This window comes from Musa acuminata, chromosome BXJ3-10 (assembly GCF_036884655.1).
Source record: "Musa acuminata AAA Group cultivar baxijiao chromosome BXJ3-10, Cavendish_Baxijiao_AAA, whole genome shotgun sequence".
Taxonomy (NCBI): Eukaryota; Viridiplantae; Streptophyta; class Magnoliopsida; order Zingiberales; family Musaceae; genus Musa; species Musa acuminata.
The window spans coordinates 21,846,517-21,862,526 of NC_088358.1; the positions used below are offsets into that span (position 1 = coordinate 21,846,517).

Here is a 16,010-nt window from a genome sequence, read left to right on the forward strand (position 1 = left end):
TTAAAAACATGCATGCCAACGTGATGGGAAGCTTTGAAAAGTATTAATCCATGGATTAATTCCACATTAGGCTATTCTTAATCTAATAATCCTCTGTCCAGGATCTGTAATCTTATGCTAAAGAGAATGAACTCAAGGACTAAATGCAAACATAAATTATTAGAACAATAATTTAGAGAGTAGGAAACCATGCCATTCTGCAGTCACAAAGACCTGACCAGTTTAAAGTCAACAGTCAAGGAAGCAAGAGAGTCTAAATTAGGTGCAATAATTGCTGGTATTATTGATAATAAGTAACTGTGAACAGCTAAATGTATAACCCATTAAAAAGAAGAAGAAGAAGAAGAACAGATTCCACTGGTAATGCTTGAGGCATCTCTCTATTATATGTAGTGGGTGAGCAATGAATCTAACCTCACAGATTTTAGCCAAGCAAATCATATCTTCTAAGGCAATCTAACAGCAAGTCATTATCCAAAAGGCATCAAAGGACTGTCGATCTTAGTAGCCTGACCCTTGTCCGGATGTCTGGTGGAGATACCCAAATCTATGAATGATCAAACATATCGTATCATTCTCACAAAGGAATCATTTCCTTGTTTGAGTAGAGTAGATGAGGGTGCAAGTTGCAGCGTTTGAAACTGTCAACATGACAATGCATTCTATGTTGCAGTCACTGCATTGCTTGAAGACTTTCTTGGAGCATGAACATGGCAAGCAAGCTTTTTGAGGCAGATGTGTGCTGCATTGACTCTGCTGCCTAGTTTGCTTTGGTCTTCGACACCTCCTCAAACTCAGGAGCAAACAGCGTTGGATTGCAAGCTCACGTGAGCTCTGATTACTGGTAGTTGATATCCCTCCTGGCTGAGCTGAGTTCCTCATCAGCGATAGAACGATAGCGATTCGAGGATCGATCATCTTCGTAGCTTTAACAGATTGATAAGGACTTCCTACCCGTCACTACAAACTATGAATCAGGTCAAGCTTTGAATGAGCTCATCCCTCACTTAGGATAAGGGAGAAACCAGCTATGATCATGGCTCTTTCTTAAGCACAAGCTCTGTTACAGATTTATTTAACTTAAACTGGTTTCCTGGATGCTTCATTTATCTTCCCAATTAAGCACTCTTAAGTAAGCATGAAGGACTTTGAGCGTAAGCTTACCAGATAACAATGGCATCATTTGATCTTATGAATGGTGGACAATCAAGCTGTAGATTAAATGGCATGATGAAGTCTTCCATTGTCAAATATAGGCTGTGGACTGCCCAAAGCTTAGCTGTATAGACCAACATAAACTATGTGCATTGTGCAGCACAAGGCAAATGGGATTATAGTATGTGCTTTATGATGCTAATGTTGCTTGTAGGTGGATTAAACTTGTAAGCTTGGACCAACAAGGCAGATGATGTCTCTATGTTCCATGCCATGGAATTTTGTGTGCTGATGTATCCCTCCTGACCCCTCGACTGAACCAGATGATGGCTTGTTCTACTTGACAAGAGAAGAAAAGTCATCAAGGAAGAAATAAAAAGCATTAGGACTAATGGACCACAAAAGAATGCCACAGAGACAACAATTCAGAGTTGGAAGCTTGCTGCTCTGGTGACAGGAGCTCTTAGTGGTTAATGTGGAGAGACAGAAAGAGAGAGTGGACCCAAGGAAGATGATCATAATTTAACAAGGATATGAAGACATTTTTTTGTTCAGCTCAAGCAGAATCATATCCAACTCTAAAGGGGCTGTGATGGTTAAATTATAGATAGCAAATCCTGGCAAGATGCTATGAAAGATTTGTTGTTGGGTGGATGAGTAGAAAGCCTTTCATGTGATGTGACTTGCAGACACATATCATCACATCTCCTATGGAAAACCTCGCACTAAGCATCCTAAATAAAATGATTCGTAGGATGCTGATGTTGAGCAAATCTGTTTAACCATATATGCAACTTGCAGAGGGTGAAATGGATTGCTGCTTTTGGGACAGGAATATATCATGGAGAGGCACTGGTGGCAGCCAGTTGAAACCAAAATTAATAATATATTATGCAGTTAACATCACCTATAGTTGTTTAACATAAATATGATAATAACATTTTCAGAAAACCTTGGTCACCATGTATAGCTTTCTGTGCTCTGTTGAAGATTCCCTGGTTTCAGATTTCTTTGATTTAGGCAACTCATGGTGGACACCCAAGACTGGGGAATGTTCAAAGATTAGGTGGAGTTTATGGTCTAAGCTGATCAAACATGACAATTAAATGAGTGGAGTAGGAGGATTTTGATGCTGGTGTGACATCACAAGAACAATATGTGCTACATTTACTGAAAAGAAAGATGCACTTAATTGCAGTAACACTGAGAAAATTGGGTGAGCTCATATGGTTTCTTGTGTTTCCTTTGAGACTGCCTTAGTTACACATCAATCTTTGGGCTTGATTTGGTCAATGATGATCACTCCTGCCATCCATTTGTGAATGCCAGCCACTACAGACAACATCTGGAGTTCTGATACTGTAGAATGTTGTGTCAACAGTGTTCTTAGTATCAATCAGAACTTTGTTTTCCTTGTCCTCTTAGGCATGCAGCTCAGCCTCCATCATTCTCTCAACCTCATCCTCACAAAATGGCCATTAGATGAGCCAATGGTGATGTGGTGTTCCTTCACTGTTGCATTGTCTTTAGCAGAGTTGGCATCAACATCAAATGCTGACCTCAGTCTGCCTACCAGCTCAACTTCACCAAAGAGCTTGTTCATGTTGACCTGGGGGTCATGGTTGTCAGGGACAGTGGAGAAAACCTGAACATGGCAACAAGAACAAATCTACTACTAAGAAATCAAGTAAGCAAGTTCATGTTGCATATGGAACAGAAGAAGAAGAAGAAGAAGAAGAAGATGATGATGATGCCAAAATCTGGAGATACCACTTCATCTAAGGGATAACATGGTTAATGATATGATCCAGAAACCATATGCTACATGAGATATCAAGGTAATTCTTCCTTGTCATAGTGTCCCCAAACTTAGTGTGCTTGTGTTCTTAATCTGATGCTCTTGACTGTTTTGCTCTACTTAGCAAATTGAGGTAATTCGTATACGCTCGTAACAAAGATGTTATTTTCATGAATCAAATCCTAATCACTCAGATCGTGAAGAACAATCTTAAAATCATATCAACACTTGCTCCAACTTTGTAGATGCTGTATGAATCATATACTTCATTTTCATTTCAATTTTGTACAAACAATTTACAATCTCAGTAAGGTTTCCTGTAAGATCAATTAATTTGGATCAATTCTGTTCTCTGACTGTATCTAGATAAGAATCTATTGTGCACTATGCCACCAGAATCTAAAATCCTATCTTGGCACCTTCGTCTACCCTTTTTCTTTCCTAAGTTGGTGGTAATTTTTTTCTTAATGTTTGTCTCATTTCAAATTTGCATCTGATGATTCCTAAATCCTGCATTCCACTCTAATTACAGAGAGAGATGCTTTTTGTAGCAGTGTGCAATTTTCTATCAAAATCTTTCAGCTAGCAAACAAATTATCTCAGGACATCAAATATCCTTGTGCAGATACATAAGCATATGAGAACAGTTGAAACTTGCATCTCCCAGAAGAAAAAGAGAGACAAAGAAACAAATTTCTTGACTCTTCTTTGTTAGAATAACTAGTGACATCTCCCAGAAGAAAAAGAGACAAAGAAACTTGCATCTCCCAGAAGAAAGTGACAATGGAGTGACATCCACAGGAAGACTGCCACCACCCAGGGTTGCAGCTCCCTCCCTCCCCACTGCAACAGTTTCATCAGGCTCACTCTCTTGCTTGGATTTCTTCCCTCCCAAGAACTTGGCAGCTCTGCCAGCATCCAAGCTCACTGGATTGGGAATTTGTCTCTGTTCTTTGCTGGCACTCCACAGGCTTTCAGCTGTTCCAACCACTGACTCTGATCTATTTTACCAAGTATCTGTTTACAATTCTACAGCATTAGTGTTTACTTCCAATAAACATCTTGTGAGCATGTAATCCAACTTAAGCTTGGCTTGAAATCAGATCAAGAACTTGAGAGCATGGCTATCTATTTACAATTAAGAAACTAACTTGAGAGATTACATAATAATAGATTCTAATAAGATTTAGGTTAGTGATTTGTTAACCATAGGGGGTAGTGTTTCTATCATTAATAAGATTTAGAAAAAAAATAAATTATTAGTTGTTTTGGCAAAAAAAAAAGAAAAAATAGATTATGAATCAATTAAATTATTTACCAGCTAAGTTTAGAAAGAATCATTATTTAGGTTAACTTGATATTAAGTAAATAAATAAAGGGCAAACAATGTTGTCAATAATAACATTAAAAAGGAACTTATTTTATTTTTTGGCTTATGTTTTATTAGCCATCTAATTAACATATTTGTTGGGTTATGTTAACCAGAAACAAAATAAAAGTGGTATTTTTAAGAAAATTTAAAAATATTATATTAAATGTAATAATGTATAATTATATTCAATATAATTATAATATTTATAAAAAAATATTATTTGAAAATTAATAGTTTTGGAATAATCTAAATTAGTGACTCATACAATAATAATATATAATAGCAAAGAAATTGATATTAATACTCGTTCCAATGCCATTACCCGTACTTCCCCTCCCAACTCCCCCCTTTGGTCTTCGTTCGATCTTGCATGAATACCCCTCCCCGGCCTCCCCAAGCTTGATATCGGAATACAGAGAGCGAAAGGAGAAGGCGACGCGATGGTGAAGCTCTACGTGAAGACGGTGCCGCCCACGGATCTGAACAAAAACACCGAATGGTTCATGTACCCCGGCGTCTGGACCACCTACATACTCATCCTCTTCTTCTGCTGGCTCCTCGTGCTCTCCGTCGTCGGCTGCACCCCCGGCATGGCATGGACCGCTGTCAATCTCTTGCACTTTGCGGTAGGCGGCCTTGGCTTCACTTCTTGACCCTAAAGTTTTGATTTTTCCCCACTTTTAGCGACTGTCGAAGATTTCGGCTTGAATTATGATGATAGTAGGGTTTTGGGGTTAACGTTGTGGCTTGTGCAGTTCGGATTCGGTGCTGAATCTGGATTTGGTGAGAAGGAATAGGGAGACTACGATTTTTCGCTCTCTTTTTTTACTGGGTTTGGGTTTGAGTTCATCTAAAAGATTCACCTTTAAGTGTTCTACTTTCCGTCTAGAAAGTATTATGTCGTTCCTAATTGGTATCGTAGGGTTGAAACAGGCTTCATACGTTGATCAGTGCGATAGAAAGTTCTATGGATGAGCATTCCAAATATTATGGTCAAAAGTTATAATCTTTGGCACGTCTCTTTATCTTTGACTTGTAACTGGATGATATAAGGGATAATTGGCACAAGTCAAAAAACTTTTCGTCCAAATTATTAAAGTGGTTGACTTTATAGTTTACTTTTTGTCATGCCAAAATATGATTCAGCTGCTTAAATGCTTTTACAGCCAGTTGTGCTTCAATGTGGAAACCTGAAGCTGATTGTGGTTGTCTGAATCATGATTGCATCATTTGGTTGAATTGCTTTTGTTGAATTTCATTTTATGCTGTGTACTGAACATACTGAATGATTCTTCCAAAAGAGTTTGTACCCACGGGTTTAGTTAAAGCAGATTAGCCTTTTGAAGTTCGAAGTTTGATGTTTCTTGCATATCGTTTTGGTGGTTAGTGAATATACCTGATAAGTCGCAGCAATACCGATTCTCTTTTCAGTATTTTCTAACATCAGGATTGACCGATACATTAGCAGTATGACTGTGTTTGAATTGACAGGTTTTGCTGAGTTTCTTGGTTTCCTTCACTCAGAAATTTGCCATGTTTACTTTGTTTGCCCACGCTCACTTGCCTGGAATTTTGATTGTCCACATAATGATTTCTAGTTAACTGCCTTTCAGGTTACCTATTACTTCTTCCATTGGAAAAAGGGCACTCCCTTTGCTGAAGACCAAGGTATCTATAACAACTTGACCTGGTGGGAGCAGATGGATGATGGCAGGCAACTAACCCGTAACAGGAAATTCTTGATTGTTGTACCTGTTGTCCTGTGAGTATCTTCTTTTAAATCTCTCTCTTGTGTATAATTTTGATACACTATGAGTCTTTATTAAAAATCATGAAAGTTATGTTTATGAATAGCTATTTTGTGGATAGGCAGTTTGATATTCCAAAGACTAAAACTAGGATGACTAGTCATTCTTCTTGTTGTAGTTCAGTAAGTCAAACCAGATATTGTTATGGCATCCTTATCAGCAGGAAACCTTTACCTTGCAACTCGATATACTTATGGCATATCATGTGTTCTATTAGCATATAACAAAATAAAATTCAGTACATGTATATAATATGTACTTGATGATATTTATTAATGTCATTTAGTTTCAGAAATGTAACAAGGACAAATGAAATCCACAGGAATTCTGACTCAAGAATCCTTTAATATGACAAGCACTAATTAATAAAAAAATTGTTGTTGAGTTCATAGCTTCAGATCTTTTACCATTCTTGTTAGTGACCCAACTAGCTGTGTATCTACTTGGTTAAAAAGTCAAAGCATGTTATTTAATATAACAAGTGACCTTAGTAAGCAAATCAATGTGTATCATGATCCTATATCCATCATGTGTCTCCATTCGGGACATTCCATGTTCTTGGCACCTTTTCTTTACTATTTCTGCATATCTTGAGCAACTGGAAGATCTTTTTTAAGGCCTGATAATTGAGATACCTCACCTTGTAAACTCTTAGACCAACACAGCACAGAATCAAGATATGAAAACTTGGGTGATGCGGATACGATAGTGATGCGATAAGTGAGTACCGTGGGATCATGCTTTGACAAACGTGTCCATTGTCATATTGCTAACATCAGTTTCATGGTATATTGCACATTCAAATCCTTTGGATAATTCGTTCTTCACATAACCATAGGGTTGATGCTACTAGGACATGGTGCGGTTCAGGTGCCAATGGTCTGGATGAGCCTCACTTATTAACTGTATTGTGTCTGAGGCTTGCATATCTTATGTAGCGAGAATTACCTGCTGAAACATTAAGCATTACAACCTTGAACATAGCTTGTAAAAGAAGATATTGGTGGTTGAACATTAAGAGAACTGGTCCCATGTCGTCAATATTTGGAGTGAATATTTTATACATGGTATAGACAACTAGGGACTGATATCGACAATTAACAGGATATTGTTGCTGATTCTTTATGCTAATGCCAGCTGCTCTTTCGAGTTATATTTCTGACATGCTGAAATATCATTTTGTCATTATATCATCTTTACGTGTTACAATTCTGAGAAATATGTGACCGAGCATGTCGGACTTGTAGCAATTATTTCGCATGCTTTGTCAAAAACATGTGTATTTAACAAGTTAATTCTATCAATGTTTAGTGATTTTACTTGGGTATCTAGTATATGCATTTTATTTTATAGGTTTACGGTATGATTAATGCATGTGTATCCTTTTCTTATATTCTCATAATACTTCATCCTGATATACTGGGGCTATTCAACATACCCATTAATGTGTTATTTGTTATTGTCTCGAGAAAGCATCCATATACTTTGTGCATTGGAAGACAATTTCTTTGCATTGTTATCTGTTCTATTATTTCCTCAATTTGATATCTTTTGCTTTCTGTATCTGGTCAGGTATCTGATAGCCTCGCACACAACGGACTACCGACATCCAATGCTGTTCCTGAATACACTTGCGGTAGCCATACTGGTAATTGCCAAGTTCCCAAACATGCACAAGGTCCGCATATTTGGGATCAATGGATGACTTGTGCTGCATCACCACCCCATATATAACTTGATTGTTATCTTTTTCATTGATAACTAGGCCAGTAGGTAATACCTAACATTAGTCCAAGGCCACAGTCATAGTTTGTGTTAGTGTACAGTACTAGTGTTCTGTATTCTCTTTATGAATTTTCCATATCAACAAAGTGTTCATTGGGTATAAATATAAATTTTTCTTCCTCTTTGAGTGTACTCATAAGTTGAATAACATGCTGAGACATGGACTCTCCAGAAATTTCTTACTGTGGCTGCATCAAGTTGCATAGACAAACTTTTCTGTTTCATCTATGTGAGTTTATTGTTTTACACAGTAGATTGAGCTTAGAGAAGAAATTATGTACAAATAAATCAATACATCATTATCATACTACAGTTATATATATATATATATATATATATATATATATATATATATATGACCAGTAAAAATATTAAAAAAAATCTAATTTTGATGTTCATGAGATGGACAAATGATTATTTGTTTTTATATATCCAATACATGTTATACATAAACAATGAAATGAGCTCAATTATGTGTCCATAGAAGTCGAGCATATCCCAAGACAATCGATCATAGAATGCAATTTCACCCTAACCGACAAATAGAGATGATTTAGACTCATATTGGCCCGATTAATAGATCTATACAAGTCAACCTAAATCTAACTCAATAATGTTTAACTCTAAATAATCGAGATATTACAACTTATTATTGTCTTTATATTCCTTCCTTTGTCGGAAGTGAGGAACACTCGGCGTTTCTCTAATCACACGCAAAACGTAGGAGAATCAAGAAGTCTTCACTGCGGTAATGGCTTTTCAATCGTAGAAAGACCTTGGAACGATCAACAAGAGAGTGAGCTATCTCCTGTGCAGCTAAGATTCTAATATAAAGTTTCAACTTTGTAACAACCATGCAAGCATCAACCTATCGGTATGATGAAGAAATCATGAAAGAGAAAAAAATTGCATTATAACTCTGAATAATCTGCCATTATTTTTATAATGTGTTTTTACATGCCTGTAAAGCTTTAAAAATATATATATATTTCATTATAGAACACACATTCATAGTCCAACCAGACATGATCTGATTCAGGCTAGGATGCAAACATATTACATTTGCTCAAAGTACAATTAGGTTTCTTATCTTTCTTCCCGATACGATCACCCGTATCTCCTTTCATGGATTCTGCTTCTCAGGACACCGTATAATAACTTCAACAATTTTCACACTTCTACTAGATCATAAAAATCGGAACAGTGGAATTTGCCTTCCAAACATAGAGACTAGGAACGGGAGCGCAATCACCTTGTTCTAGACCTCCTCTGGTGCTTGGTTGCTGCTCTATACAATGTTGTACTTGCATAAGGGGCAAGTGGCATTGATGTAGAGCCATTTATCTATGCAAGCACAGTGGAAATGGTGGCGGCAAGGAGGCACCCGCAGCTCTACCCCATCCTTGTAAGCAAAGAGGCAGATGCAGCACACCTACATACACAAAGACGGCGAACTCACGGCATAACTAGATGGAAATTTAAATTACTAGTGTTCTTTTATGGAACCGCAGCCATTTAAGAAACAGAAAAGATACTTGCACTTAGGTCCCAAGTATAAGAAAGCAAAGGAAAACACAAATATAAAGAAAGATCACAGTTTATCAAGTCAAAGAACTATCTGCTCTGACCTTCTTTGAAGAAGATAACATTCGAGATTTGGATTTTAATTTATTCATTTTGATAACATATTTAATTGATAAGCTTTCATATTTGTAGAATGATGGAAGACGAGATTTTCAATCAAAAATTGTACATAGATCTTAATGTCAACCTTCAAACGAAGGTAGCAGGTAAACGTTGATGTGTCTTGCATTCACTTAGTCCATTTAAATAATAAATTGGAATATTAAAGAATGAGATATCCATTTGGCCTTTAGCCCATGGCAGACTGGCAACCTCCCAAGGCAATCTAAAGGGTGCCGCCATACAATCCAAGCTACTCAGTCCATCTAGGATCTTGGAGCCAAATCCTACATAGAAGTTAAAGGAACTTTCTTGTCTTTCTTCTAGTCAGATTGCAAGTCTACAAAAGCGAAAAAGAATTCGAACAATATTTTTAAATTTATTTGGGTTTTGAAGGAAAAACAACTTAGATAAAAGAAAAATATTTTGGCAAGGTACAGGAACATTAGCAGTTATATTAACCTCTCTCAAAGTATTTATAACAGTTCCAATCGGATTAGGCTACAATCAACCTGAGATGAGTTTTGGCTTTGTTTCATGTCAGAACACATCGGAACTTTTTCAGCCGATACCTCTTATCAAGAAATGGTTAGTGTGGAAGATAAGAAATGAGAAAAAAATAAACTAAAAGAGAAAATGAGCAGAGGTAAACTAAAAGGAGTAATAGGGCCAAGGGAAGCAAATGCTCATAGTCATAATACACAAACAGCAATAAGCAGTCAAACGAGAGAGCTTACAGCATCCTCTGCTGATAGAACATGCTCAATTGGTTCGTCACTGCCACACTCGATCATCATCCCACCTTTTGATCTTTGTACTTCATTGAAAAGTATCTCAGAATTGTCAATCCTTCGGAATTTGTACGTGGGAAGCTGGCGGATATCTTCATCAGATGCACCTCCTTGCTTTAAAAGAGAATAAGGCAAATAACTATTTGTCATCTCTTTAAACACTTAGCAACAAACAAAAGAATCATTGACTAAATTATTAACATAAAATTAAAGTATGTTTTAAAATATCTTACTCTGGTCGCACCAGCACAATGATGTATTTTTATTAATCTGCAAATAGGCCCTAAGCTTTTCATAATCAGGTAATTTACAAGATGTGAGTTGGTGAGCACTTAAAATGCTCCGGATATATGGCAGTCTACACATCAATGGGGTGTGCAAGCTTTTCAGAAAATAAAAATAAGGCACCCATTCAGAATAACAAGAGATTCTTTTGTTTCAAATATTGAAAAAAATAGAATGTCCTGCAAAATAAGGAAAATATTCTAAATCTTAGAAGTTCAAATGCAGTATTTTGTCAAAATGTCCAATGAATTTGAGTTTACAGGGGAAAAGGAGCAAATATCATACTTTGACCTCGCCATAAAAGCTATACATGTGCATTCAATAGCAAAAGTATGAACACTTAGTATGATAACCATTAGAAGAAAATTCTCTCTTTTGCAGTATTTATTTTAATGGATCATAGGCCCATAATTAATCAAATTTAAGCATTTAGGCCAAACATCTTTCTAGGTACACATAATACCAAACTGAACCATGCCTCAATTTTGATCCTTGCAAAACTACGAGGCTTTGGACCAAAGAAAGCTCCTTGAAGGAATGGATAGTAGACCAACTTCGGGCAAAATAGTTACCATACAAGTACAGATATGGCTTATATCCGCAAAACATAATTTGAGATTTATAGAAACATAAGACTAAAACTGAAATTATATGGCAATAAAACCAAAAAAAATCCTCAATCGTTTTCTATTGGTATTGCTGATAAAAACATAGTGACCTTATGTATTAACTTATACAATTTATCATTGGATATTGAATAAATTATGGATGTCCCGATCAAGCATAACAAAACTTTAGCTATAGAAAAAACCCTATATCGGTGTTTAATTTGTCATAAAAGCAAGTTGTCATAGATAAAAAGGCTGTCATTAGTGTGAAATACCTGATCTGTGACAACATAAACAATGTTGATGATACATACGCAACAGCAAACAGCAATGCTAATGCCAATGCAATCAAATGCTAGGAAAACTATGCAAAGCCTGAAAAGACAGATCAAGCAGGAAAAAAAAAAAGTAAAGACAAGACAAACATGCATTATAATCCAATTATTCAGATATTTATTTAGGACAGTACCAGTATAGCTGTGGTGCATCACGTATCAAGGCTTGGCCTCCAGCGGATACACAGTAAAAACCAACGAACCACCATATGCATGAGAACATATTGCTTGCAAACTCCAGATCCTTGGCAACACTACATAATTAGTCAACAAGAACATATGATAACTCCCAAGAACACAATATCAAAATTAGCAAAGTACATCTAAAGAGAAGCACCCTCCAGCCCGAACAGGATATAGTTGAGGATTTCTACAGAAAAGACCATAAATTACAAATCATAGTTCCAATTTCCAACCAGTATATGTCATGATAAAGCAACACAACCCCACAATGCATAATTACGGCTAGTCACCATTTTTTTCCCAGAGCATTAGTCCTAAACAATCTTAATCAACACAAGCATCACCATACAAGATTGTCAAAACAGAACCTAGAACTAGTTTTTCTACAATAATATTGCTCATGGTTTGCATTTGTTTCTGTGGCAACCAACTTATAAGCTCCATTCATGGACCATTGGCTATCTTGTTGTCATAATGGAACAAATTCTTCAAATTCAACAGAGACCTAATATAAGATAGAACTGAAACCACTGCGGAAGGGCATGATTCAGCTTATCTTACCTCCTCGCCTCCTCGTTCTGAGCCTGATCAGCATTGCAACCCCTGGCTTCCACCACATCGCTTGGAGAACTAGGGCCCAAACCCCCCCGATCGTGGCTGCTCCGCTCCTCCACGTCCCTCTGCAGATGCCTCCGCTGGAACCGAACGCAGACGCACACAATGAAGAGCACGCACTGAAGGGCATACCCTCCAATCCACAGCCTCAGCGGCATCGACGGAGCCTCGTCCCGGCTCAGGACGAGGACCCCGGCCGCCGCCGCCACGAACGCCAAGTTCAACAGGGTGTCGAGGAACACGACGGTCCTCGAGTAGGCCCAGTCGCTCTGCCGCTCCTCCAGCTGCTCCGTGAAAGCCTCCCAAACCAGCAACCACGGCTCCATCATCACGCGCCGGCTGCCGGCCCGGCGGATGGAATCCGAGACGCAGCGTCGGTCAGAGAGATTTCGAAGCAGCAGCATCGGCAGCCGCAGCAGCCCAAATAATAAATTTTGGATTCTTCGGGTTCGTATTATGCGACTCGCCTACCACTTGGGTTGCCTGCCTAGCAATTCTCACATGGGACCCGCAAAAGTTCTCAATGCCGCCAATCAAAACGCGGGTAGATCAGAGAGTCAGTTTGTAGCATGACGGGCTTACACGATCCGAACCCGAACACGTTTAGCCATTTAATCTTTTTAGGTGATTTCCCTATAAACTATTTATATTTTGAATACCTTATCAAACCGTCATCCTTATTTTCTTTTTTTAAAAATATTATTTTTTAATTTATGAAAAATGCCTAAATTGTCTCTTGAAATTTTCTTTTTTTTTGACTGTTATAATGTTTTGATATATGTTATAATATTTTTTTAGCTTTTTATAATATTTTGACTACTATAGTAAAAATATTATAAAACCTATTTGAGTGCAGAGTTAGCACTATGATATGATGCTGATCGATCGGGTTCTTGATCGATCGATCATTATAATATCGATCAGTTGGAGATCCACATCGCCCTCCAGTAGGAGAACCTAATACTACAAGTAATATAAATAAACTTCTCACTTTAATCAAACTAAATATAAGTTTAAATATATGATATTATAATGATCTATGAGCAATCACAAGATGTAATATGACATCATTTATAGTATTTTTAAATAATATTTAAATATTGTTAGTATATCAATAAAACACAGCAAATACTATTAAAAAACATGAGTCAAATAAAACATGAAGATTATAAATAAATAAATAAATTGACAAAAAACAGTTAGGGATATTTTGAGAATTCTTTAAATTAGAGATATTATTTAAAACAAAGATGTGGCACCTTTTAAAAAATATCTAAAATATAAATATTTTCTAAGAAAATCATCCAATCTATTTATAAAAGAACCAAACTAATTACAATATATTATAAATTAAATTAATTTTTAATACATATTAACTAAGCTATAATTATAAATTTTCATTACCTTTTTTTCTTTATTTTTGGTAAGTCAAATTTTCATTAACTGATTGAATTGTGGATTAATTTAAGTGGCTATGAAGAGTCCAACCCACTATATTCCTAATTTAATTTAAGTGCCCAGGTTCTCACATATATCAATAAATCTAGCATATATGGAAACATAAATAATATGCATGTGTTATCATAATCTAAAGATATCTTTTATAATATATATATATATATATATATATATATATATATATAGGTTGAATTAGTTTAATCATGTTTAAAATAAATTTGAGGTTTAAACAATATGTATATGAAGGATAATAAATTACTTAGGTATGGATGAAGTAATAGATAATTAAGTAAATAGAAAAAACGAAAAAAAAATGTTATACTAAAAATGTTATATATAAGTGAGAGTAAAGGATGGACTTAAACTAAAAATGCCATCTTTATCAAATCAAATTAGACTCTGTTGTGACATTAAAAATATGTTAGTAAAATCTTAGATCTCAAGCAACATCTTTAAGTATCTCTACTCTATTTTAGCCTTAGCCTCCTTACCCATATGATAATTTATGACTTCTTTCTCTCCCTCGTTCATTCTTTTCATCATATCTTCGTGGAGACCAAAAAAACCCGAACTCTAATAGAAGCTCTCTAACACACCCAAGCATTGAGGAACAGGGCCCTTCGATGGAAACTTCATTGTACATTGAATCAGGTAAGTATATGTTTAACTTACTGCAAAATAGTAGTTATATATATATATATATATATATATATATATATATATATATATATATATATATATATATGTATGTATATATATATATATATATATATATATATATATATGTATGTATATATATATATGTATGTATATATATATATATGTATGTATATATATATATGTATGTATATATATATATGTATATATATATATATGTATATATATATATACATATATGTATATGTATATGTATATATATATATACATATATGTATATGTATATATATATGTATATGTATATATATATGTATATGTATATATATATGTATATGTATATATATATGTATATGTATATATATATATATATATATATATATATATATATATATATATATATATTGTACGAACTCAAATATATTTTTAAAGCACATATTAAATGATAAGATAGTTATGAGCTTCACCTAAAAGAATGTCTTGAAAAATAAGAACAAAATAAACTTAAGGTGTGTTTAAAAGCATATTTTGAATGATAAAATGATAATGAGTTTAATATATTTTTGAAAGTATATTTTGAGTGATAAGACCTAGGTTTACACTGTTAATACGTACATTATATAAGAATGAAAATATATAAATTATAATGAAAATGAATGATATGCATGCATATGTTATTATATGTGATGTAAAAGTGGACGTATACATTATAACGTGTAGTGTGTGAATATACAGACATATTTATATGTTATCACGAATTTAACTAGCTTTGTTTAAGTTATATGCCATCCTTGCGCATCGACTTATAAAGGGTTAGTCTCTCTGAAACCTCTTATGATCTCATAAGAACCTACAAAAGAGAATATGAATTAAAGAAATCATTCAACTCGAGTTCCCATAAGTAAATATTTTGATAAATAGTGTAAATTATAAATATAAACTTTGCAAGCTTTAAGTGACAATGTGACAAAGGGTCCAAGGTGGTCACCAAAAGTTTCCATAAATGCTCACATAACACTGTTATAGAATAATAAAGTGAACCAGTCCTAGACAATACCCTAAAATCTCCATAAATTGCTAACATTTTGTACCACCTACGAAGCTAGAAAACTCACCAAAATAATTATATAGATGACCTATTTTTAGGCAATTTTGCCTCTATACGATAACTGCACATAACCTGCATTTATAAGATAAACGATTATAAAAGTCAATCAAAATAGGATAACTAAGTCTATTATAAGTCTTCTGCATGTTGTACAAAATATTAATAAAATTGAAAGACATGAATATACCCAAATATTATATTGAATACCTTATGTACAAATTTGCATAATATGTAGAGGGTTTACAATAGACTTGGTAGCCCCTTATATACAGATTTGTCTGTAACATTCTACATTACTTATTCCTTCGACGTTCTTGTCGAAGCCTTTGGTGATACTATATCTCCTCGCTTTTATTAAATTTTCAATTTTTT

At 35.1% G+C, this 16,010-nt stretch overlaps 2 protein-coding genes across 2 annotated transcripts; one reads left to right on the forward strand and one right to left on the reverse strand.

Moving 5' to 3' along the window:
- Positions 1-4,638: 4,638 nt before the first annotated feature.
- Positions 4,639-8,038, forward strand: LOC104000456 (uncharacterized). Its single transcript, XM_009422511.3, has 3 exons — positions 4,639-4,951; positions 5,939-6,087; positions 7,706-8,038. Exons 1-3 carry the CDS (start codon positions 4,766-4,768, stop codon positions 7,836-7,838), a joined length of 468 nt encoding a protein of 155 aa, XP_009420786.2. The 5' UTR covers positions 4,639-4,765; the 3' UTR covers positions 7,839-8,038.
- A 794-nt stretch (positions 8,039-8,832) lies between these two features.
- Positions 8,833-12,836, reverse strand: LOC104000572 (E3 ubiquitin-protein ligase At1g12760-like). The gene is made up of 5 exons (XM_009422652.3): positions 12,365-12,836; positions 11,755-11,874; positions 11,561-11,660; positions 10,339-10,506; positions 8,833-9,350 (listed from the first exon to the last, which is right to left on the reverse strand). The coding sequence occupies exons 1-5, from the start codon at positions 12,820-12,822 to the stop codon at positions 9,207-9,209; spliced, it is 990 nt and encodes a 329-aa protein (XP_009420927.2). The 5' UTR covers positions 12,823-12,836; the 3' UTR covers positions 8,833-9,206.
- Between the last annotated feature and the right edge of the window lie 3,174 nt (positions 12,837-16,010).